General features: G+C 33.7%; 3 protein-coding genes and 1 long non-coding RNA gene across 21 annotated transcripts in view; 3 read left to right on the plus strand and 1 right to left on the minus strand.

Moving 5' to 3' along the window:
* Positions 1–250: 250 nt before the first annotated feature.
* LOC142233533 (uncharacterized) lies at positions 251–2,972 on the minus strand. The gene is made up of 4 exons (XR_012721427.1): positions 2,589–2,972; positions 1,089–2,267; positions 528–1,020; positions 251–460 (listed from the first exon to the last, which is right to left on the minus strand). It is a non-coding gene; the product is annotated as an uncharacterized LOC142233533 (long non-coding RNA).
* Positions 2,973–3,339: 367 nt separating this feature from the next.
* Rcd5 (microspherule protein Rcd5) lies at positions 3,340–5,373 on the plus strand. Its single transcript, XM_075304493.1, has 4 exons — positions 3,340–3,640; positions 3,694–4,408; positions 4,468–5,097; positions 5,228–5,373. Exons 1-4 carry the CDS (start codon positions 3,537–3,539, stop codon positions 5,318–5,320), a joined length of 1,542 nt encoding a protein of 513 aa, XP_075160608.1. The 5' UTR covers positions 3,340–3,536; the 3' UTR covers positions 5,321–5,373.
* Positions 5,374–8,139: 2,766 nt separating this feature from the next.
* LOC142233292 (uncharacterized) lies at positions 8,140–11,585 on the plus strand. Of its 18 annotated transcripts, XM_075304162.1 has the most exons (8): positions 8,140–8,473; positions 8,772–8,975; positions 9,076–9,258; positions 9,323–9,343; positions 9,461–9,718; positions 10,836–11,318; positions 11,387–11,465; positions 11,524–11,585. In XM_075304162.1, the coding sequence occupies exons 2-5, from the start codon at positions 8,917–8,919 to the stop codon at positions 9,606–9,608; spliced, it is 411 nt and encodes a 136-aa protein (XP_075160277.1). In that variant the 5' UTR covers positions 8,140–8,473; positions 8,772–8,916; the 3' UTR covers positions 9,609–9,718; positions 10,836–11,318; positions 11,387–11,465; positions 11,524–11,585. The 18 variants fall into 18 exon arrangements, 12 of the variants coding, with proteins under 12 accessions (XP_075160277.1, XP_075160287.1, XP_075160286.1 ...); XM_075304172.1 differs by lacking the exons at positions 10,836–11,318; positions 11,387–11,465; positions 11,524–11,585 and adding an exon at positions 9,973–10,190 and having other exon boundaries at positions 9,076–9,185; positions 9,247–9,258; positions 9,423–9,718; XM_075304171.1 differs by lacking the exons at positions 10,836–11,318; positions 11,387–11,465; positions 11,524–11,585 and adding an exon at positions 9,973–10,190 and having other exon boundaries at positions 9,076–9,185; positions 9,247–9,258.
* Positions 11,586–13,901: 2,316 nt separating this feature from the next.
* Positions 13,902–25,133, plus strand: part of foi (solute carrier family 39 fear-of-intimacy) — a 42,647-nt gene continuing 31,415 nt past the window's right edge. Inside the window, exon 1 of the mRNA XM_075303297.1 lies at positions 13,902–14,250. The gene's annotated coding sequence lies outside the window, so the exon portion shown is untranslated. The remainder of the gene's footprint in view (positions 14,251–25,133) is intronic.

Genomic DNA, 25,133 nt, shown 5'->3' on the forward strand with positions numbered 1-25,133 from the left:
CCAACATTTTTTGAATTTGGGGGCGCTTCTGAGAATCCCCACTACGTCGAAAACAATCATATACGACATCAAAAACTCGTCGGAAAAGCGCCGTCACTATTGAGAAGTTGTACCACGCCAAGTTACTACGAAAAAGTTTCTCATGAGTGCAATTATTAGGTGCCTATTTAGATCAATTTCGAAGGACGCCAATAAGAACTCCTGCAAACTATCAGAAAAAGTGCATTTTAAGGTAATTGTAGAAGAATCATTGTGGTCAAGTAAAACACGATTGTGTAGATGTTTATTGATTTGATTAAACATTTATAATTTCTTATAAATATTACATTTTTTGGTTTATCTCATCACATTTAACATAATTTTTTGCATTAATAAAAGAATGATGTTGAGTTTTAAGTAGCAAGTTACATATTGCAGCGCCTATCAGTCAGTTTGTTTATTTTCGATGGAGACAGCGTGCCTGGAAAAATATTTGAAAAACGATCACTTTATTCTATTTGGAAAGTCGAAAATTGTTCACCATATACCTTTCACAATTTTAAGCGTAATATCTATGTTTTCAGAACTTTATTTTCGTTTCTATTTAAATAAAATATAACAAGCTGGTTGCGCTTGGCGTTTCACAAAAAATAAAATGGCTCTTCTAACAGTAGTGATGGCAAAATACTTTCATGTACATTTTGTACTTTTTGATATGCTTCCCCCATCACAGTTCGCGATGGTTGTGGTGACATTTAGGAGTCTGTGGTAGCGATGAGGATGAAATGGAACTCTGAAATGCTGGCAGGGAAGCTGGTTGCGCTTGGCGTTTCACAAAAAATGACTTTTTTAACAGTAGGGATGGCAAATTACTTGCATGTACTTTTTGATGTACCTTCTCATGATGGTTGAAGTGACATTTACGAGTCTGTGGTAACGATGAGGTTGAAATGGAACTTTGAAATGCTGGCAGGGGAGTTACAAGTTGCATGTTGTAGCGTCTATCAGCCAGTGCCTTTATTCCCTATTGAGGCAGCGTGTCTGGAAAAATATTTGAAAAACTATCACTTTATTCCATTTGGAAAGTCAAAAATTGTTCACCAATATACCTTTCACAATTTTAAGCGAAATAACGATGTTTTCAGCACTTCACTATCATTTTTATTTAAATAAATTATAAGAAGCTAGTTGTGCTTGGTGTTTCACAAAATATAAAATGGCTCTTGTAACAATAGTGATGGCAAAATACTTTCATGCGAATAGTGATGGAAAAATACTATCACAGTTGGCGATTGTTGCAGTGTCACTTACGAATCTGTGGTAGCATGGAGGATGAAATGGAACTTTGAAATGCTGGCAGGGTTATTAGGGCTGTTTTCTTTTTGCACTGGATGCAACATTTGTATGTGCTATCCAGAACATCCTTGCACTGGTGTTCTATCCAGAACATCTCATCAGTGCAAGTCGCTCCGATGTTGCCAGATTGTATTTGGATAAAGTGACGCTTCTTCGATTCACAATAGCAATTTATTGTGACTATTTTATCGAAAAACATGAAATTCAAAGTGATACAGTGTCATAAATAATCGCAGCAGTAATATTTATTACTATTTGGAGCATTTCATACATTAAAAATGCAAGATTTCACTTCTTTTCTGTGATTGTTTTTAAACAGCTGATGACAGTGTTGCATATTTTTGGAGATGTCCTGGATAAACGAGTACTCTGTTTTCTTTTAGTCCTTAACGGCTTAGCATATCCAGTGCTAAAAGAAAACAGCCCTACTGTATCACTTTGAATTTCATGTTTTTCGATAAAATAGTCACAATAAATTGCTATTGTTAATCGAAGAAGCGTCGCTTTATCCAAATACAATCTGGCAACATTATCCATTTTTTGAGGCTCAACAAATGATTTCTCACCTGCCCAAAGCATGCGAACGTGTATTTACTGCCTGTTCGTGGAATTTTCGTTCGCCTCTAGACGAACGATTCGTCAAAAATCCCATATTGATATCTCGAAAACCAGAGTATGTGGAATACCAATTGTTTCGGTGTTCGATAGTAAATCATTAATAATGAGTTCATGACAAAATTCAGCATTTTCTAGCATATATATCTAAAGTTATTTTAGTTCCAATCTAGACGAACGATTCGTCTCGATTCCATTTTTAATTTTTTTAATTATCCTTTGGTGTGATGTTGGCGGTAGTGTTATGTAGGCATCCAAGTTTCTAACCCACCAAAAATGGCGCATTCAACAAGTTAGTTTTGGTTTGATAAAATTTTCTAAGAAATAAAAAATTAAAAAAATTTCTATAGAAATACAGATTTCGTAGATTATTTTTGGCGATATGGACCAAATGTTGTGTGATTGGCCATTGCCTATATTTAACTAAAGACCGATGTGGACCAATTTTTGCATGGCTGTTAGAGACAATATACTAACCCACGTACCAAATTTCAACCGGAGCGGATGAATTTCACTCTTTCAAGGGGCTCCTGAGGTCAAATCTTGGGATCGGTTTATATGAGGGCTATATATAATTATGGACCGATATCGACCAATTAGGGCATGTTTGTTAGAGACCTTATACTTACACCACGTACCAAATTTCAACCGAATCGGATAACTTTTGTTCCTCCCAGAGGCTCTGGTGGTCCGTTTATATGGAGGGTATAAGTAAAAGTGGTCCGATGTAGCCAATCAATACCATCCGTCCTACATCTACCATAACTACATGTTTCGTCTCCTTCTGGGTGTTGCAAACATATGCACTAACTGGTCCACAGTGTGGACAGGGTTTAAAAAGGGGGCGGAGCTCGTAGCCTGCAAGTGAACATTACTGATTCAGGCGTTCGAATACTAAAAACTCCACGAGAGTAAAAGTGAGTACTAAGTTCGAGTTTAATTGCTAAAGTGAAAACTAAATCAGCAAAAAAAGGCATAAAATTATACATAGAATAGCCCAAAGCAAATTTTCACAAAGTTTGTATTCCTTAAAATGGATTATTAGAGGAAAGAAATCGTGAAAAATTTAGCGGCTAAACTCGAACCTTATACTCACCTTAACTCAAAATTCAAACAAATTAGTATTTGTTTATTTACTTTTTACCATTTTGCGAAGTTCGTTTCTTCTTCTTCTCTGTATGTGACATTCACTTGAGATGTGTTTCTTTCCGAGTATTACTTTAGTTGCCAACTCTTATTTTGACAACAAAAAATCGCATATATGGTGACACTGGTGCGACTTGCACTGATAGTTGTTCTGGATAGAACACCAGTGCATCGATTTTCATACAAAAGTTGCTATCAGTACAAAAAGAAAACAGCCCTACTGTTGTCCGGAATAACTGATAGTCTGTAAAGCGCATAATATATAGCACGTATGGAATAAGATATTGAGTACTCATTTAATTGTAACGAGTACTCAAAAAATTAGTCAGTAACGAGTACTTGTAATCAAATACTCGTTACTTTCCCAACACCACATTATTTCCTTTTCACTTAAACGCAATTTTTTTAATAATAGTAGGCCTTTTTGAAATCTATAAAAAATGGCTTCTACGACCACTGTAGCAGATAGTCTTGATACAATTGGTGCCCCTACAACTCCTTTACAGAATTTGCCGATTGAATTACAGAACGAGAAACGACGAAGGTATGTTATTAAGTTTAATCTAGTTCATCTTAAACTAGTTCTTTTTAATCTAGTTCATCACGGTCCATAAAACGCAAGCGTTTCGATGATGAAATCGTAGAATACAGCATAGGTTTACAGTCAAGGGGTGAGCAGTCTCGTAGCACTAGACCAAGAACAACTTCACAAACCTATGTGCCACCTACCCCACAATTACCTATACCAATACTACAACCCACTACAGCAACTCCGCCTAATCCTAAATCGCCATCCCTTACTGCCACTGAGAAATCTCAATCGATTTCTGTTGCATCATCGTCCACCACATTGGCCACATCTTTACAAGGAATCAGTGGGACAAGTGTTGCTGGAATTGCTACATCTCATAATTTGTCGAGTGTGGAAAATAAACATACAAGTGTCTATATGGCAACTGAAAGACGACGACCTGCGAAAGCACAGCAGAAAAAGAACAAAAAATCGGGTCGTCCGCCAGCAATAGTTACCACTAAGGATTTAGGACGATGGAAGCCAATAGATGATCTAGCATTAATTACGGGCATATTGCAGACAAACGACTTGCGCATGGTACACAGAGGTACGAAATTTTCGTGCAAGTTTACTTTATCAGAATTGCAAGCTAGGTGGTTTTCATTATTGTACGAGCCTGCACTTTCCAGAATAGCAGTTGCCGCCATGCGGAACTTGCATCCCGAATTGGTTGAGTCTGTTCAAAGAAAAGCTCTGTTCAGTGTTGCTGAGGAGGAACTTCTGAGCACAATAAAATCGGTACGAAATGTAATATGTTCTCATTTTCAAAAAATCACCATTTATATTCTTTATTGTAGAGTGATAATCCTAAATTGGAACAGTTTCAAGAGCTATTGGATAAAAACGCCTCCATATTTTACAGTGCTCGCACGGCAAAAACTTTACAAAATCATTGGCAAATGATGAAACAATACCAGTTGCTCTCAGACCAAATTGTTAATATTAGCGATCAACCGCTAAGTTTCTCAGATGCAGAAGATTTAATACTAGATGCCGAGTTAAATGAACAAAGAGATGAATCATTGGAAATAGAGTTGGCGTTAGCTGACAGGCAAAATAAGCGTGAAATACGTCTATTAGAAAATGAGCTGTGTCGTTGGAATGTATTGGTTGATACAATGACAGGAGCAGGAGTAGCGCCTGAATTTGATGGTCAGACTTTAGCCGTTTTAAGGGGCCGTTTAGTACGATATTTAATGCGTTCAAAGGAGATATCATTTGGGCGCGACGCAAAAGATTGTGTCGTAGATGTGGATTTGTCTTTAGAAGGGCCAGCAACAAAAATATCTCGCAAACAGGGAACAATCAAATTGCGCAGTAATGGTGATTTTTTCATAGCAAATGAGGGCAAACGACCCATTTTCATAGATGGTACACCACTTCTAACGGGTAATAAAACTCGATTAGCCAATAACTGTGTAGTTGAGGTAAGAATATAAAAATCATTTATATGTCCTTATATCTGGTATATAGCATATCATTAGGATTATTATGACAATTTTGGTAATAATATTATTTGTACATAAATATTTCGTTTTTTTTTTTCTTGAATTACAGATATCTGGACTAAGATTCGTTTTCCTCGTCAACTATGAACTTATAAATGCAATTCGGTATGAAAGCGCCAAGACAACTTCCCCACTAAATTAAAATGTATTATAGCATTTAGCATTAAAATTTACAAATATCTCACCTTGAAGGAAGTCAATTTGGTCTTTTGTAATCTAATGGAATGAATATACATATTTGTTCCTATAAAAATTGTTGTGATACCCTACACCATTTTGTAGTCTGGGGTATTAGAAAGTATATAATGCGAAGAATATATATGCCAAAAGCACTTGGCAAGTCTATTTGAAATCGATCCTATTCAAGGATTTAAAACCAATCGCAAACTGCTTGACAAACTGTATCTTTTGGTAAAAAACATTTTAATTATTTTCTTTTTTATATCCTTCACCACTACTGTGGTACAGGGTATAACAAGTTTGTGCATTTGTATGTAACGCCAAGAAATAGTAATCATAGACCCATCTTTTATTCATATTCATACTTTATTTGTATACCGATGGGCTTAGAATCAAATTCTGTACAAAGTACAGCTCGCAGTTTAAACCCAATCATCTTCAAATTTGGCACAGAGTTTCACTTTGGCTCAAAGACAATTGCTTTTGAAAAAAACCGGTTCAGATTTAGATATAGTTGCCATATATATTTATCGCCGATCTGGTCATAATTGACGTATTTATTCGCTCAGCCAAATGTTTCGGGACTCTCGTAAAATATGCAAAATATCGACCAAATCGGTTCAGATTTCGATATAGAGTTTGCCAAATTTGGTTGAAATCGGTTCAGATTTATATATAACTTCTATATATATCTTTCGCCCGATTTACACTCATATGTCCACGGAGGCAAAATTATACTCCGATTTACGTGAAATTTTGCAGAGGTAACAGAATTATTTTTCTAACTATGCATGCCAAATTTGGTCAAAATCGGTTCAGATTTAGATATATATGTGCGCCAGAGTTGGGCAAATATGGTAGAATGTTTCATATTTTAGACCCATTTTCAATGGGATTTTCCTCCAATTGACTCTGTACTTTCCAAGGAGAACGTATTTAATATAATATTTAAGTGTGTCAATTTTGATCTAATTTGGTTCAGATTTACATAAAGCCTCCATATATTTTTGTTCTTCCGGTTTATGCAAATATGGCCAAAATACCCACATTTTACACAAAATTGTGTGACTATTTTCCCATTTCCCAGACATTCCACAGAACGGTTGAGTTTTAAATAAGGCTCCGACTTGTGGAAATATCGCCCGACTTGGCCAAATAATATATCACAACCCACTATTGACCACATATTTTGGCAGTGACCATTTTAAAAGGATATTGGTTAGTAGCAATATCCTTTTAAAATGGCCACTGCTAAGTAGCAAAAATTGTAAAAACTATTCAAATTGTCCTATATCTCGAATACATATGTATCGTGTGATAAATCATAAATGCTATTTTGTATAATTGCATTAAAATTGCTCTAGCTTTATATTTCCCATATTTTTTTACTAACATTGTGTTTCATCCCAGGACGTTAACCGTTTTAAATTTTAATTCTAGAGATTTTGTAGAAGTATAAAAAATTGTTTCCAAATCGGTTAAGATATAAATATTTGTATATATAAACATTCATAATAACTCCCAACAAATTGGAAGGAGTTGAGATGGTATCAAAAATGTTGGTCTACATAGTCGGCCCCGCCCGACTTTCGACTTTACTTACTTGTCGAATATGAATTAAACCAATGTTTTTAAATGAAAGAAGATGAAATTAAATGTAGGAATAACGACCCATATTTAGTTTTTAGTGCAACCTTTTCTAAGTTTTATGATCAGATTTATCAACTTTGAAAGTTTTATTACTAACTAATTTAAATTCTAAATAAATAATTGCCAAGGGTAACATAATTGCCAGTAACATAAATCAAATATGGGAGTTTTCTTTTTATGCAAATTTCGAAAGTATCATAAAACTGAAAACAGAATCGAACTCTTCCCAAATAAATTAATATTTTCAAGAAGACCTTAAATTTTGTCGTAACACAATTCTGCAGATTTTTGTGCTCTTCCCAAAGAAATTTGTTAGTAGAAACAGGAGAAAGTTTTCTAAAACGGCAAAAAGTCTGGTGAAAAAGGGAAAGCAGTCACTGTTTGCTGAAATAGCAAACATTGTCTGTTATTTTTTAAGCTCGATTACTCTAAAACATGTTTTAGTTTGGCTGAAACAAATAAAAATGTCAACTTAGGGGCTATTGTAACACAACTAAAACAATATTTTATGAATATAGTATTTACACAAAAATCTGAATATTTATCAAATTGAGGTATAACAGCATAACATTTGGGACCTTGCAAGTATATTAGAGTCCAAAAATATACCAAAAACTACTTATGGTTTTTTAATATGCTTTGTGAAAAATTTATTACCTAAAAATTTTATAGTATTTGTTCGTTATGCGAACAAACATGGTCTTATATTAGCGGATCTGTCGCCGCAACGTGTTGTGTGGCAGAGTTTATCCGACCGTATAAGGTGCCCTTAAGATTCTTTACAAACACCGACATTCCGTCCGGAATAACTGATAGTCTGTAAAGCGCATTAAGAAAGTAATTGAAAATAGTTACGTTTTTAATAAAAAAATAATGGAGTTTTGCAATCAAAATCAATTAAAAAATTAATTGAAATTTGCTAATGTACAATTGCTAATGTACAATGTACAATTAAAACTGTGATTGATATTATAATGTTCGTGATTGAAGACTTTTCAATTAAAAAATTAATTGAATTTCGTAATTGAATCGGATTTTTTTTTATGTACAGTTGCTGTTTCAAGTACTAAAAGAAAACAACCCTGGCAACTTTTAACCGCGCTAGTATTTAGTAAGTATTTTTTTATTTGAGACTTATTCTTTTCGATTACATTGATGATATGAACTTTTCGATAAGTTAGTGGTAAACTTAGAACTATATCTGTCTTGTTCTAATACACAGTTTAATAATGTAAAATAGCTCTTGCTTTAAAGTGAAAAAGAATCGATTGTGCAATGCACATGACATGAATGAAAAAAAAGGCTTGCTCAAACAGCCTTTGTTGTTTTCTTACAGAGCGCGAGTGTCTGTTATTAGAGTAAATAAATAAATAAGACTAAAATTACGACTATAAAACACTTAAAACGAGTTAACAAAATGTGTGTTAGCGACGAAGGCTAATATAATAGCTATTGGTGTAAAATGGTAAGTATTTGTTACACTAGTATCACAGTTTAATCGAATATACATGAGTATAAGGTAGTTAAGTATTGTAATAAGACTAATTGTCTATTATAGAAAAAAGTTATTGCACATATTACATTTTAGAGACTAATTAAGAAAATAATCGAATATACATGAGTATAGGGTAGACAAGTGTTGTAATATGACTGATTGTCTATTATAGAAAAAAAGATATTGCACATATTTCATTTTAGAGACTAATTAAGAAAATAAAAGTTTCTTATAATAACTAATTATCCTCTATGTGTTCCTGGTGTAGTTTTCTGGAAGAATTGCGGTAAGATATAATTGGCTGATTCATTGTCAAGAATTTCATTAATGATGGCAACAGACGAGAGATATTTAGAATCAGACCAATTAGAGTTTTCCTCAATGTTGTAGATTGTACTCATCAAGTCATTTTCATGTGCTGCAAGCTTCTCGATGAATGTTCGTTGGAGGTTAAGGGCGTACCTACAAAATGGTTGGACTCCAGATGTTTCATAAATATATGAATTGGAGAATTTTTTTTCACGGCTTTGGTAATGTTTGTTGACACATTTCCTTAATATTTTTCTTTCAAGGATTTCTAATTCATTAGCCACTGTCGGCGAGATAGTGAACCAGATTGGAAATCCGTATAATAATATTGGTCTTATAGCCACTTTATATATTAGGAGTTTTGTGTTTTGGGGTAAGTATTTATTACCCAGGATGTATGAGAATGACCCAAGTATACGTTTTGTCTTTTTCAGTGTTGACCGGGCGTGAGTGTTGAACTTTAGCAAATTGTCGAATGTGACTCCTAGATATTTTATTTCTGTTTCAAAGGGAATTTCGATGCCATTCAGAGTAAGTTTCAATGATTTGCTCTCAGGGACTACAAACCTGGGGCCTTTTCCAGACGGGTTTCTTATGCATATTGCTTCAGATTTTGAAGCATTAATTGATATACCCCATTTTACGTAGTAGTCACAAATACGTTGAAGGTGGTGTGTTGCTTTATTTAGAGCATCTGCCGGAGAAGTGCTGTGGGCATAAATTAAACAATCATCAGCATATAGTATTGCCTGTGAATCAACATGAGTGTGTGGGAAATCACTCAGGAAGATATTGAAGAGAAATGGGGCCAGGACGCTTCCCTGTGGAACGCCGCTTTTTACCTCACCCATGCTGGAGGATATCCCTTGTATATTTACTGCGAATTTTCTGTCTGTAAAATAACTGGTGAGTATTTTTACAATAAATGGATCTGTTTCTAGTCCCACAAGTTTATATAGGATTCCCATATGGCATACGGAATCAAAAGCCTTTTGAATGTCCAATGCAATGGCAACAGTACATATTTTATTATTGAGATTTGATATTATATCATTGTGAAATTTCAAAAGTGCGTGTTGTGTGGAGTGACCTTTTTTGAAACCAAATTGGTAATTTGGTATAGGATCAATTATGAAACCATTTTCTATTTTCTCTTTTAGGACTTGTTCAAAAAGTTTCCCGATATTAGATAAGAGGGAAATTGGACGAAAATCAGCAGGTTCCATGCTGTCCGATTTCTTCTTAATCGGCAATATTTTTGCAGCTTTCCACACTGAAGGGAAATATCCGTTATTTATACAATGATTAAATATACATGTAAGAAGTTTCAGTGTTGAGCAGGGAAATTTTTTAATAATAAAATTTGAGATCTCATCTATGCCACTTGATTTTTTATTATTTATATGATGTATAATATTTCCAATCCGCTCTACATTTGTGAAATGGAAGTTGTCAGAATTTTGAACCGCATTGAAATCATCATCAAATGAATAGATATGTGGAGATGTAGCCCCTATATAAGCAGGTACTTTTGTATTCAAATCCGAGACTGGTTGGACTGGTACTGTTCTCTGAAAAACGGTATTGTAATATTGTTGGAAATGGTTCGCTATTGCAATGGGATTCTTGGAAATATCATTGTTGATAATGATTTGACTGCAAAATGGGGATTTTACTTTACTCGTTATTTTGTATATTTCCTTGAAGGCGGAGGGACCTGGTTTGATGTTTTGTAGTTTATTTTTAAATTTTTCTGCTTGCTCAATGTTAACGCACTCTTTTATTATTATTTTCAACAGTTGAATTTGTTTAGAAAGAATGGTATACTGGCTACTCGCTCTGTTCCCAGTACGATGAAATATATTTTTCAATTGTTTCTGCCAATTGTGTTTGATTTTGAATAATTTTTTTGTCCTTTCTGATAATGGGAATTTATTATCCATTATTTGGATTTGTTGGCAATGAGAGTTATGGATTGTTTTATATGTTTCGTTGAAATCATTAATCAAATCATCAATTTCAGTGATTTCCAAATTGTTGTTGCGTTGCGGCAACAATCTAGTTGAAGCAGCATCCATATCTTGTCTAAAATTGTTCCAATTGGTGTTTTTATAAGATGTGATCACACTTGGAGATCGTAGAAGAAAGCCAGAATGCTGAAGTTTTAAATTAAGCTTGAGTGGAAAATGATCCGAAAATGATGGTAATGATGTTATTTTAAAATTCGCCATGTTGCCACTGATAAGCTGAGAACTGACCAAAAAATGATCAAGATAAGAGGGGCCGTTCGGATAAGAGGGCGAAGAATCGCATAATCTGGCAACATCAAGAGAATTGTTTTCAAGCCAATTGAACAGTATTTTGCCATTTGAGTTCTCGGAATCATCTCCCCACGCACGGTTTTTAGAATTGAGATCTCCACCAAGGACAAATGCATCAAAATTCTGACATAGGCGGAGTAATTTTTCCAAGTCATTTTCAAGTTGCTGGACTGGGTGATTACATGGTATGTAAACAGACCCAAACAAATATTTTTTTGTGATATTATTGAAAAACGATTCAATTTTTATGAAGGACGTCTTGATACCGACATCATTTAATAAAACCTTTTCGTGGAGAAAAGTATTTTTACAAACAACAGCAACACCTAATGGTGAGTTGTCATACACAAAGTTGTATCCACCTAATTTCACTCTTCTTCTTCCTTTCAGATGGCATTCCTGAATGAATCCAATGTCAATATTGTTTTTAAATAAAGTATTTGTCAAGTCAATTTGTCTACTGGTATCGATCAATGATCTTGTATTGAAGGTTAAAAAATTGATGGCTCTATGGTCCATATTTAGTCTTAATTTTGGTTAAAATACGAATAAATTCGGCTTTGGCTTCTGCCCTTGGCATATTTGAGTATTCAGTCAGGAATATATTTATCTCCTGCTCAATTGATAACTCTTCTGGTTCAAGGAAAAGTGAACTCAGTTTCATGAATTGATCTATAATGGATGGTTTTTGTATTGAAATATTTTGTGCAGGACGTGTATTGAAGAGACCAGCAAAGGTTTGCTCAGGGATGATATTGGAAACACCAATTGCATTTTTAACATTGTTCCTTGCAATGGAACGCTCCTCTGCTGCTTTGGCAAATCTCTGTTTCCTGGCTGCTGTATATTTTTTGTAAGTGGGGCATCCTCGCCAATTTGCGGGATGTCCAGTCTCTTTACAATTATTGCAAAAGGGCTCTTTGTCATCATCTCTTGTTCTCTGACACTCACCTGGATTGTGGCTTTGGTCGCATTTAACACATCTGTATCCAGAGTTGCAGTTTTTTGCAGTATGCCCCCATCTCTGACATCTGCGGCATTGTATATCAGCTCCTTTTTGTTTGGGCATCTCCCATTCGACTATCTGACTTTGTAAACTTTTTATTCCGGAGACGTCATTCAGTGTTTTTCCTGGAAATAAAGATACGAGGAAAAGGCCGGTATCAATATTCTTTTTAATGGAATTTGAAGTTGTAAATTTCACTATGTTTGCCACAGTGTCAGGAACTATAGCATCCAGTTCAGATCTCATTTCCTCAATTTCCGTGTCAAATGTAAGACCTCTTAATATAAGAGATGTTTGCTTCAATTCTTTCGGAGTGAAAGAATATGAATGTATGTTCTTTTCCCTGAGAATTGCCATCATTGATGTATGTACATTTACGTCCGCAAAGTAGATCTTGCTTTTGTTTTTGTTAATGTTTTTGATTTTAAATGAAAATGGTGGTATCGTACTTCGCAAAGTGTCAACAAGAGTTTTGATATTCACATTATAGATGAAAATGGGTGGACACCATTTTGGTTTCTGTGTATTTTTGTTGTTGTTTGTGTTGTTTGTTTTGTTTGTGTTGTTTTTGATTGGGGCTTGTGAACTGGTACTTGGACATTCAATGTTGATATCAGCCAACACTCCTAGGATGCCAAACCTGTTTTGATCAGTCGGTTTATAGTTCCTTAGCTTTTCCGACAGGTCAGGAATTACAATTTCCGATGGTGGGGTTGTAGTTTCCAGCCGCTGCCTTTTGCGGTAATTTGGTTGGGTGATGATTTGTTGATTGTTATTGTTGCCGGCAATGGGCACTTGTTGTAGTTGATTTGGTGGAGGTACTTCTACCTCTGCTACATCACACTCCATATCAGGCGGTATATGGCCAGGCATATTCCTTGCAATATTTGCAGTAGAATTGCCTGGGTCAACAATATTACCAAAAATATATAAATTAATTGAAAATTTATTATCCGAGAAAAATAGGTACGTCTGTTTGTTTTCAGTGCTGCCAAGTTTTTTCGCTTAACCGCGCTATTGTGTTTTGTTTAACAAACTCCTAGGCCGTAGAGAAAACTCCGGTAAGATCGCTGACGCCGTTGCCATTTATATTGGTTTCAGTGTTGCCAGGTTTTCCAGGTTATTTTTCACGTTTGCGAGGATTTTTAGGGGTGACATTTTCTTCGTGGGATTTTTAGAGATAAAAAATTTCGTACACCGGTTAGGGTAGAACAACCCTCAGCCAAATTCGGAACAATTCTGGCATGAATTTGGAGAAAAGATGAGGTCAATCCAAGTTCCTAAATATAAGCAAGTATGCAATATCATTACTTTCACTAACCTTTTCAAATGCTCTTGTTGAAAGGGAAATTACTATGCTCGACATAGTTAAAAGCAATCTAAGAAATCAACAGCTGAAATCATTTTAAGAGATAAATATTCCTTCCCTTAACTATAAGGGAAGGGATTTTTGCCACAATTTTGTACGTTCCAACTGAAGAAGATTTAGAAAGGTTGGATTCTTTTTTTACGAAAAATATATATTTACTGAATTTTATTTTTGTTTGTTTTTTTTTTTACTTTATAAAGGTAAGTTTATGTTCGAGTTTAGCCGCTAAAATCGAAAATAAGTCTGCATAAGCAGAATAAAATGATAAATTTTTATGTTTTTCTTAAATTGAATTTTTGAAGAGTATCACTACAGGAGTTACATTCCTAACATTTTTGGCATTTTTTCTTAACATTTGGGAGAAGGTTCAAAAATTTCTTGGCAACACTGAATACTTTCTTCTACTGAACACAACATTTAGGTTAATTTTTTGGAAATAATGAATAAGTAAACAATTCGTATGAATTAACAAAAATCTGTAAAGAAGTGCGCGGAAACTCTTATCTTCTGAAAAACGTTCGATCACGATATTTGAAAGATTACAAACTTACGGAATTCTAGAGTGCCAATATCGAAAAAGACCGTGTGTTGTGTTGTCTGGCAAGGATAAAATAAATTGATAAATTACAAGAATTAAAAATAGTTCGGAATTGGAGAAAATGTATTTTACTTAAATATTGCACTTTATGTCCCGCCGTCTGTTCCGCATATATCATCCCATATATCTACTACAACAACCCAGGTGAGCTCGTGGTATACATTTTAGGCGAATGCATGTGTGTAGTTTTATATTTTTGCGATAGAAGGCTTATGTATGTTTAAAAATAAAAAAAAAATTGGATGTGGCTATATTTGTAATTGATTTACGCTTTTGGAGCACGAGATATCCAACGTGGCATTTATTAAGGTTTTACACTTAGAGGCCTTAGTTTTTGCTCCAGGATCGCTTCATTATCAGATGCCTTTATTTGTTTCTATGGATGTGAAGTAAGTTCCATTTCTCTTTTTAGGCTTTTTTAAATATTGTCTATGGATGTGAAGTAAGTTCCATTTCTCTTTTTAGGCTTTTTTAAATATTGTCTATATATAGATTTTGTAAAAAGGACTGCTGACCCTCGCACTCTACAAAGATTTTTCTGGGAGTAGCATCTACAAAGATGCAAAAGATTGGTGGTTTGTATGTTACTATAATGAACGGTTCTCCGTGCTGCACTATGCACCATAAATTGCTGGTTGAAAGCATCGCGCAATCTAGTCAGCCATTTCATGCCAAGATATGAATTTATCGCCTCTTCTGACCGCAAAGGCCCAGGGCACAAATAGGGTTTTAATCCATATTCAAACCAATGCTACAATTAGTATCGATATGGCGATAAACGGAAATAAAAGCAATACCCACCATACGAATAGGTTGGAGCACTAACATTGTTGAATAGTAAAGACTTTGTCAAAATTCGCGTATAAATCGAATAGACATACAGAAAGATGGAACACTTATTGTCAATACAGGTATAACTCTGCCAGATTTAGGGTGCAGTTCTAATGTCTTTAGCTTCATTTACTCTTTTCTATCTAGTTTAATTTATCCGATCGCGTGGAAAATATCTAGAAATGTTCCAATTCCTAAGAGCATTCCTACATTGTCTACAGTAAGAAAGTTCGTATTTCATTTCATTTTATTTGAATGAGGTTTCACATACAATAAGATATTATAATCTTTTAATTACAGTATGTGATTTTAAGAAGTAGTATTACATATTTAAATAACTTATTTTGCATTATGCTACCATATATAAAATACATAAACATCATTAAAGCTTGGAATGGATTAAGAATAAAAACAAAACAAACTATGAAAGTGTACATGGGACAGAATTATTGAAAAAGTTAAACTATTCAGAATAAAATGTATATAGTGACTTCTCAAACGTTTTAGCGTTGTGAGTAAATTGTATTGATGCAGGCAAAGAGTTCCATAGACGGCATGCAGAGAGAAAGAAGTGTCATTCAGAAATTAAAAGTTGGTGTTGTTGGGGTATAAGCAGGATTCTCCGGTTGGTTCTTCCGAATCGTAATTTATCGTAAAGATACGTAGGTGTTCTGGTGTAGATAATTTTATGTAAGAGTGTGAGAATTCGTATGCCCAACAGATTTTTAAACTCGACTCCATATAATTTTCTTGAGAAAGATGAACAACTTTCATAACGTTTGATACCATAGACATACCGCACAATCGCATTGTAGGCAGATTCAAGGCGGGATCTGCTCCTAACATCGCAGGAAGAAAATACTTCACAACCATAAAGGAGGATCGACATCAAGTATGATTTTGCCAGTAATTCTCTTATATGTTGAGGTGTAAAGTATTGTTTGATATAATGTACGTAACATCCCAAAAACCTTCCCGGACGTAGTGCAGATGTGATCATTCCAAGTTAAATTTTGATTGAAGATTATTCCCAAAATTTTTGTCTTAGTAACGTGCTCAATGTTTTCACTGCCAATTTTAACAGGATATTCACTCAGGGGTTGTATTGTTCTGTTAGACACAATTATGAACTTCGATTTGCTTGGGTTTATGTAGAGTCCATTATCTCTTGCCCAAATATTAACATTATCCAAGTCTGAATTAAGCTTAAAAGAAAAAAATTGTTTCTCAACTTTGAACATAGCAAGTCATGGTTTGCACAACTGCTGTGGCTTTGTTGATATGAACAGCAAAACTTCCGTACTTGTTCATTAGCTTCTGGCATTCCCCAAAGTTCTGTACTTGGTCCTATTTCTTTGCTTGAAATGCTGATGACGAAAGCATATTCGTTTATTTTCAATAACGAAGGCCTTCTTATTTGGTTGTCAAGCGATCAGCATTGATGTTATGATAGGTAAAATGTGGTTGAATTTGTTGATCAACTAAGATGGATCGACAAATATTTATATTTAGGCTCTTACATTGAAGCGGGTCATGGTAGATTATACTCGAGATTGCGAAAGGAGTTCTATTCTTCTATTTTCATGTTGCCTCTTTGGGTATGGTCTCGATTTGCTCATGCTTTGCTAATACCAATTATACGTGTTGACATTGTGATAGTATCTGGTACAACCACCCCTAAGTTGTTAAAATTCTAAACGCGCCGTAAATACTGTTATTAGATTGTTTCAAAGTTTAATGGCGGGACCACATTTCGGAGTACGTTATGTGATTTCTTGGCTTTCCCTTTTCCAATTTTATAGAATCTCCTTTACCTACAAATTCATAAGTGGAACACCGAATCATTTAAATATACTCAACAAGGAACAGTCAATTAATTTTTCCTAAATTAACATGTCCATTGTGTTCGAACTGCTTGTTACTGGATAGTGCTTCGAATTGATTTAAATACTTTCTCTGATTCGAAAGAGGAGAAAAAATCTGGTTTACTTGGAGACCCTTCATACAAATATTCAACAATGTTAGTAATTACTGTAATAACTAGGTTCGCACTTATTTTTAATAATAAAAAAATCATAATGTCTCTTTATTGTACTGAAATTTATGACCTTATAGGCTTAGTGTTTCATATGAATATATAAATAAAATCAATGAATTGACAATTCCTCGATCAAAGCATGCAAGCTCAGAAAAAACAACAAATGAAAAACAATCGACAACTGCATGCTTTAAAATACTGTACATCACATGCTTGGTAACGAGACAGCGGTGTAACAAGACATGTGACAAACCGAAAACTATTCAACATTCGTGATAAGATAAAGACACCAGGTTAAGAAGTTCTTGGTGTTGTTGGAAGATCCGTAAATCCAAGTGTCAACAAATGTTCTTTGATATTGGTATCACGGATGTATGGTATGGCACTATGTACATTTTTATACCCTTCACCACTACTGTGGTACAGGGTATAATAAGTTTGTGCATTTGTATGTAACGTCGCGAAGGAGTAGTCATAGACCCATCTTTTAGTATACCGATCGGCTTAGAATTAAATTCAAAGTCGATTTATCGATGTCCGTCTGTCTGTTGATGTATTTTGGTGTGCAAGGTCTAGATCGTAGTTTAAGTCCGATCGTCCTCAAATTTGGCATAGGTTATTTATGTGAAATTCTGCACAGGGAGTAGAAATAACATTATCAATATGCACACCGAATTTGGTTGGAATCTGTTCAGATTTAGATATAGCTCCCATATATAGCTTTCACCCGATTTACACTCCTATGGCCCTAGAGGCCACAGAATTTTGTTGAAATCGTTTCTGATTTATATATAGCTCCCATATTTATATGTAACTCGTCCGATTTACAATCACATGACCACCGTAGATCAAAATTTCATTTCATTTTTTCATTTTTTTTCATTTATTATTCTCCAAAGTAATATACACAAAGCCAAACCTGGCCCAATTAACAATATATTACAGATTTATGCGGTAATAAACTAACTACAATAACAGGTTTATTAAGAAAAAAATATTTAAAAAAAATCTATAAGAATATAATAACAATTAAGCTAATAAATAAATATAAAATAAAAATATTAGAATTTACATAAAAAAATATATATAAATTTATTTTTTTTAATTAAAAAAAAAAGAAAAAGACAAGACCTTGTGAAATTATGGTCCATTATTGATGACTAGAAAAAGAAATGATTTTTATCAATGAATACTCTCTTTTAAATGAAGAAAATGTCTTCGAGAAAATTCCTTAGTAGAATAAGAAAACTTTCTTAAATGAAGCGAAAGATGATTCCAGATTCTAGCGACACGCACTGTAAAAGATCGACCACAAACAGCCGTATTAAAGCGAGGGAAAATTATCTGCGGATTTCTGATTGACCTTGAAAAAATAAAACGGCTTCGGAGCAGAGGTGGAGAACCCGTATTTACTAGCCTATAAAACAACATCAAAACCTTATGCTCAATATACATAGGAAAAGGCACCCCTAGAAACTCTAATACACTGCCCGAAGTGTGATCATTGCGCCTTAAAGAGAAAACAAACCGGACAATCATATTCACTATTCGTTGTAGCCTACTAAAACAAGCCAAATTCGCACCTGATACTACTTCAATACAATAATTAACAGAAGACATTAGTAATGAAAAACCCAATCTCTTCCTAATATGAAATGGCATAAACAAATTTAGCGAGTAAAGCCTCCGAAGAGTGGACAGAACTTTCGACAAAAATAGAGTCAACATGATGTTCAAAATCGAGTCTCCTATCCAACACTACACCAAGACATCTCATCTCAGTAATGAAAGGGACTCCATAACCATTGACTTTTATATTCAATTCTACTTCATCATTTGTATGATAAAAGAATATAGCTCTAGATTTAGAGTTATTTATGACAAAATCATTATCACAAACCCACCGACTAACATGTTCCAAAACATGATTAATATTCATCTCAAGTTGTAAAGTAGACGTAATACTGAAAAAAAGATGAATATCATCCGCATAAAGAAACGGAAAACATACACCAATTGGAGACGAAACAAAAATATCATTCACATACAATATAAAAAGCAGTGGTCCAAGAACGGATCCTTGTGGGACACCACTAGAAATATGTCTAATCTCAGAATTAACACCACATATAGAGACAAATTGTGATCGTCCAGATAAATAAGATGAGATGAGTCTGCAGGCAGCTCCGATTTACTTAAAATTGTGAATAAGCCATTTAACAATAATAGGTATATGAAATAGCAATGCTCATATTATGGTTTCTCTATCTAGTAGAATGTTGTTCCGAAAAGCTATTGCGTTTACTTTTTCATCATGTACCCTGTGTACTCTGTGATGGTACGACCATATTACTTAAGTATTATGTGTTGGACTTCCTAAATTATTTAACTCAAGACACAACTCTCTAAGCTTCCCTTCAGCTACAAAAAAACAATGGTATACTATACAGGTAGAGATTTGTCGTAGAGTTAATTTCATCCATACCTAAGAGGTTTGAAGCTGTCCTTAAAAATCCCGGTGAATATACGGGATATTAACGACTTGGTTTGATGCTTATTGCAAGCACTAACTTTCATGTATAAATTCTTTTATTATTATCATGTTTTTTCATATGTTTTTCATATACATCTATCGCAGCAAAAAAATGAGCACTTTTTCAGCAGTATTGGAAGGGAGAGAGGCAGTACCAACTGCTTACAAAACAACCGAATCAGCGCTGATTTTTTGGGCGATGTCCCGATTTAGAGCAGCTTCTACGTAGCGCTGATATAATTGCTCATTTTAATATAAATATTGCTCAGAAGTGATATATAATCTTAAGTATAGCATTATTGGCGTGAAGGAAAACAGCACTACCTTTCATGCATCTATACTGCATGAATTCGTTGCAATAACGTAAACGAATGATCATAAACTAGTTTGATTACTCGTTTACGTTATTGTCACCGATTCATGCAGTGTGGATGCACTGCCTACTTTATTGTATACCAAACAGCGCAACTAAACTCTTACTGCTGAAGTATTTTTTGCTGGGATTTTACTGTCCACATAAAATTCGACGAATTTCTTGAATTTACTTTATTTTTAGCTTTTTTTAGTTCTATCTGAATTCTAAACTAATTTTCAAATACACGAAATATGTTTACTTCATAAATTAATTCGAAATATTCAATAAAAAGCATAAAATATAAAAACCATGCCCTCGTTAAAAAAATACTTACACCTAGTTTTTGCCCACATGTGTTTACATGTTGAAATAAATAATAAAATAATTAAAAGCAATTTGAATTTGAAAGTTACCAAACCATTATTAATCAGTAGGAAGAAAGAAATCGTACCATCACACAGAAATATTAACAAGGCCCTAAACGAAAACGAAAATTACGCAGATCAAAATTCGATAACAATTTTTTGTTTGTTGGCCAAACTCTGTGCGAAAATGGATAATATAACATCAAACCAATAATATCCGCCCAAATTTACAATACATTTGACCCTTACTCTGACCGCATTTGTATCTAGAAATAAAAGTGAGAACGAATCAAAAAAGTGTCTGAGCTTCTTTAAAGATTGTACTCTTATATATGTACGTGTGTGTATTATTTACATATGTTTTCAGTATTGCTATTTAACATGTTTTGTTTTACCTTGTTATTTATTGTCGATCAAGTGCGATGCAACAGTCGGGTAGACGAAAAGTAATTTGTTGTTTATTTAATTGTGTTTTGCAGCAATGTTGATGACTTTGCCTTCACTACGCTTTCTGAAAACAAATTTCGTACGTATATGTGATTAGCATACGCAAAATCGAATCCAATATTTTTTAAATTTCATATAGTCGTCATCACATTAAAAACGTAGAAGGTCGAAATTAAATTGACAGTTACATTGCAGAAGACGCTTATATTGATTCTTTAAGGTTTTCCTAAAGTCGATACCAAAAATTCAACAAAGTTCCTAAAAGTAGACAAAAGGAAATTCAATTACTAAATCTGCATTATTAGCGGAAATATTGTTGTTCGAATATACATATGTGTCAAATATTTCTAAGAGTTTATACAAATTTTATTTACTATTAAAAATTACACTCCAGTTCTTAGTTGGGATACCTGTTGTATTCGTTGGTTACCAATTAATATAAATTGGCGAAACTAGTTCATTAAAGAAAAAACCCGTACATTTGCAAAAAACCAGTACTATTTTATTTTAGCAATAGAAACAAAACACTGGAAAAATACAAAAACAATCATTACAAAATTAAATAAAAAGAGATATCGCATATTCTATAACGATAGATTATATATATAACGATAATTATACTGATTTTTGTCAAAATAGTTTTGTATTTTTATTCTCATTTGTCCTAGATTTACACAATCAATTGCTGAGCACCAAGCATGGTACATCTTTATCAACATAAATTGGGGACCTAAAGGTGGAATTACATACCATGCGGTCATGCGTGCGTACGTTCTATTCGAATGCGTGCGTACGTTCTATTCGAACATACGTCGGAACACCAATATATTTGCTGATTGTAGTCCTCGCCTCTGTGCTTTTGATTATGCTTTTATATTCCACGCACTTTTTAGAGTATAGAACTTTGTTTTTTAACTTCCTCAGTAATTTCTCGTCCATATTTTAGGTTGTTTTTCGTTTGTTGTAACCGTACTCGACTCATTGAAAAGTTCATACGTCATATGCATTCGTTACTTTTATTCTGTAACTCAAACAATAGTAGATCCCAGAGAACGGCTGCGATCTACCGCAACCGACCAGTGTATTTAGTAAACACCAACATTTGCAATCTTAAAACATCAATTGGTAAAAAAAATTTCAACCACCAATATCCAATGCAAGCGACGACTGTCGGTGTTTGTTAGTATGAGTGTTGGTCTCTCGAAAACACCGTAGTAAAGCAATCACACAAATTGGTTACCAGTGATGCCAACTCCGAAAGGCAAAAAGCACCACAAATATATTATAAATTCTAACATACCACCTCCCATAACAAAAACTATTAAAGCCAGCTAAAATTCAATGCTCTACTAAAAAAAAAACCCTTCCAAAGATGTATTATATACACCTTGATCACTTTGAATGCTTTCAACCAATTCATTTTGGTCAGTAATGTCTTTCAAATTTCTAAATATTTTTTTTGAGGAGAAAAACATTTTTTCGACATTAAATTTGGAAATATTAATATTTATTTCAGTTATGAGTGATTTTGTTAATTTAATACACACGTTTATAATTACATATTCCTCAATTTCAGAAATTCGGTACCCTTCACTAGACATTTCCCAGCAAAAACTCTTATTACCAGGTATGAGTTCAAGTATGCCTGCGCCAAATTAGTTCTAAAGAATTGCCTAAATAAATATAAATAGTGATTAAAACAAAAATCAATACCACCTTCATAACAATCAAACAATACCACCCTCATAACATTTGGCAATATAGTTGAGTTTCTTAAGCTTTTGAAAGTCTAATCCGAGTTTTTGTATGAAAAGATATCGCCAATTAAACTTAATACTTTTCAAATTGAAAAGAGCACCAAAAGCACTAAATGAAAATGCTAAATGAAAAAGCATGCTTTTTTTGAAAAGGCACTAAAAAGACAATTTGGTGCTTTTTGGAAATCAAAAAGCACTAAATTTGGTGCTAAAAGCACCAAATTGGCATCACTGTTGGTTACCCACATCTAGGCCTGCCAATTTTGCCGATTTATCGTCATTTTGACGATTTTTGGATCAAAAAATAGCAGTTTCCGATTTTTGCCTCGAAAATGACGATATCTACTCCGTTCAAAAATTTGGGAAAATCGAGCGATTTCGAAATCTGAACCGATTTCGATTAAATTTTGCTTACTTTAAGGATGCTTAATTATCTTGTGTTAAATTTGAAGACGACCGGTTATTAAATAGGCTCAATACGACCCCATTTGTTGAAATCGGGCGATATATGTGTGCGCGGCCTATATCTAAATTTGATCCGATTTTTTCCAAATTCAAAAGCGTTCGTCCTTGTGCCAAAAAAACACTGAACCAAGTTTCATCAAAATAATTGCGACCGGAATCCTACGAGGAATACATAGACAGACCGACCGATGAAGGGACGAATACGAATAGATCGACTCAGGAGGTGATTCCGAGTCGATCAGTATGTTTTATGGAGTCTATAATCAATATTTCTGGTAGGCACATTTTTTACAGATCAAAGTTATTATACCCTAACCACTATGTGGGATAGGATATAAAATCTGGATGTATTTATGGTTTTTAATGTTTAGAAGCTGAAATTTAGAATATGCAAATAGTTAGTGGATGGTGTTCCCGTACTTTTCGGTTATGACTTACTCAGAATCCGTAATACAAAAATTTACTAAATATAGTAGAATTGTGTGTCTTTATATGAAATGAATACCTTCGCTTTTAACCAAAACATACGTTTTATTTTAATATTATTTAAATTCCCGATGTTTGACGATTTTTAAAAAGCAAGTGCCGATTATTACGATTTTTTTCGGGAAAAAGTGACGATTTTTCTTAAAATTTTATTGGCAGCCCTTCCCACATCTCAGCAGTTTGGTATTCTCTTATTTGGCACTCTCTCAATTCTCTTGAGCTAATGCCAACTGCTAGTAATTGTTGTTGTTGAGTGCAATCACACTTAAGTGCCAACCTCGTTTTTTTGTTTACCGAGCGTTGTTACGATGTCGATTGGTTTAAGATTGCAAGACACTGCATACGAACATTGTTATATACTATTGGTGTTTTTATTCTCGCATTTGTATCAATGTAAAAGATCGCATGGTAATTGGTGTCTTACTCACTGCCACCGACATTTTGTGGGTAAGATTGCAATACGAAAAAAAGCCACCGGTTGCAGTTCACTGGTGATCCCGCATCAAGGCAAATTTAGTAAGGTAGTTTTAGTATTACAAAAACAAAAATATCAATCGCCATATTGAAACTTTGATTGTCAGCCAAATTGAATTAAATTTCCCACGAAAGTAATGAATAATTTGGTTGTGAAGAAAGTGCTCGAGTGGCTTAGACAAAAATGGCAAAGTAGATATGGACCGACACTTATTGGTTGTCTTAGGTACAAGAATTGTTTTAGAATTTTTCCAAGCTTCTCAAAATTGTATTGAATAAATATGTAATATATGGCAAAATAGTTTTGGGCATATAGTAGTATTAAGACCAAAAACATTGGACTTAATACATAGAAAACGTAAACGCCATAGCAGGTGTTAAACAATAAACTGCTAATGTGGTAATATAGAAAATGTCCCACGAAAATTTTCGACTTTTGAAAGGTAGCCGTTTTTTGAGAGAGAGAGAGTTGGTCAAATCGAAGTATATCTATAAAGATAACATAAAATAACGTTTCAAATAGTGTGTTCTTCTTATATGTTTTTAAACTAATTTCAAATTAAAATATTTAGCATATACTTGATAAAACTCATGTTACGTAGACATTCACATACACAGACAATATTATTTTTATTAATCATATTTATAGTATACGCCAACGCATTTCCATGGAGATATTTTCAGTCAATGTTCAAGAGCATTGAAAGAATTATATGCTTTTGAAAGATATCGATCCATGATCTCAAAAATTTGCACTTTTTAATTGTAACATTGGCATTTCTATATATAAACATTAAAAAGACATATGATTTTTTATGTTGTGTCTTTAAATCTGTATACATTTTTCATCGTAAAAACGTGAAAAATAATATGTGAAATAGCCATAGATTGTTCTCGGAGTGTGGCCGCAAGAAAAAGAAAAATGTTTGACCTGAATATTTTCTACATTGTTTTTTCATGAATGAAAATTTTTGTTTCACATTGTTCCATTTTACATATTCTTCGCAGTAAATACAGATGGACAAATTCCATCATTGTAATTGTGATAAAATTAAAACACTTTTTAACATATGTACTTAATTCAATTTTTTATTTAATGACAAATGTTCTAATAAAATGTGAGAATTAAGAAAGTGCTGAAAAAATAAACCCGCAGAAATTAAGTTAAAAAATAAAAGAAAAGAAGAATATGTAACTCAATTTTTATAAAAAATTATAATTTTTTCATTAAAAATTATAAAACAGATTTTCACACAGCAAACATGATTTTTTTGGA

This window comes from Haematobia irritans, chromosome 4 (genome assembly GCF_050003625.1).
Source record: "Haematobia irritans isolate KBUSLIRL chromosome 4, ASM5000362v1, whole genome shotgun sequence".
Lineage (NCBI taxonomy): Eukaryota > Metazoa > Arthropoda > Insecta > Diptera > Muscidae > Haematobia > Haematobia irritans.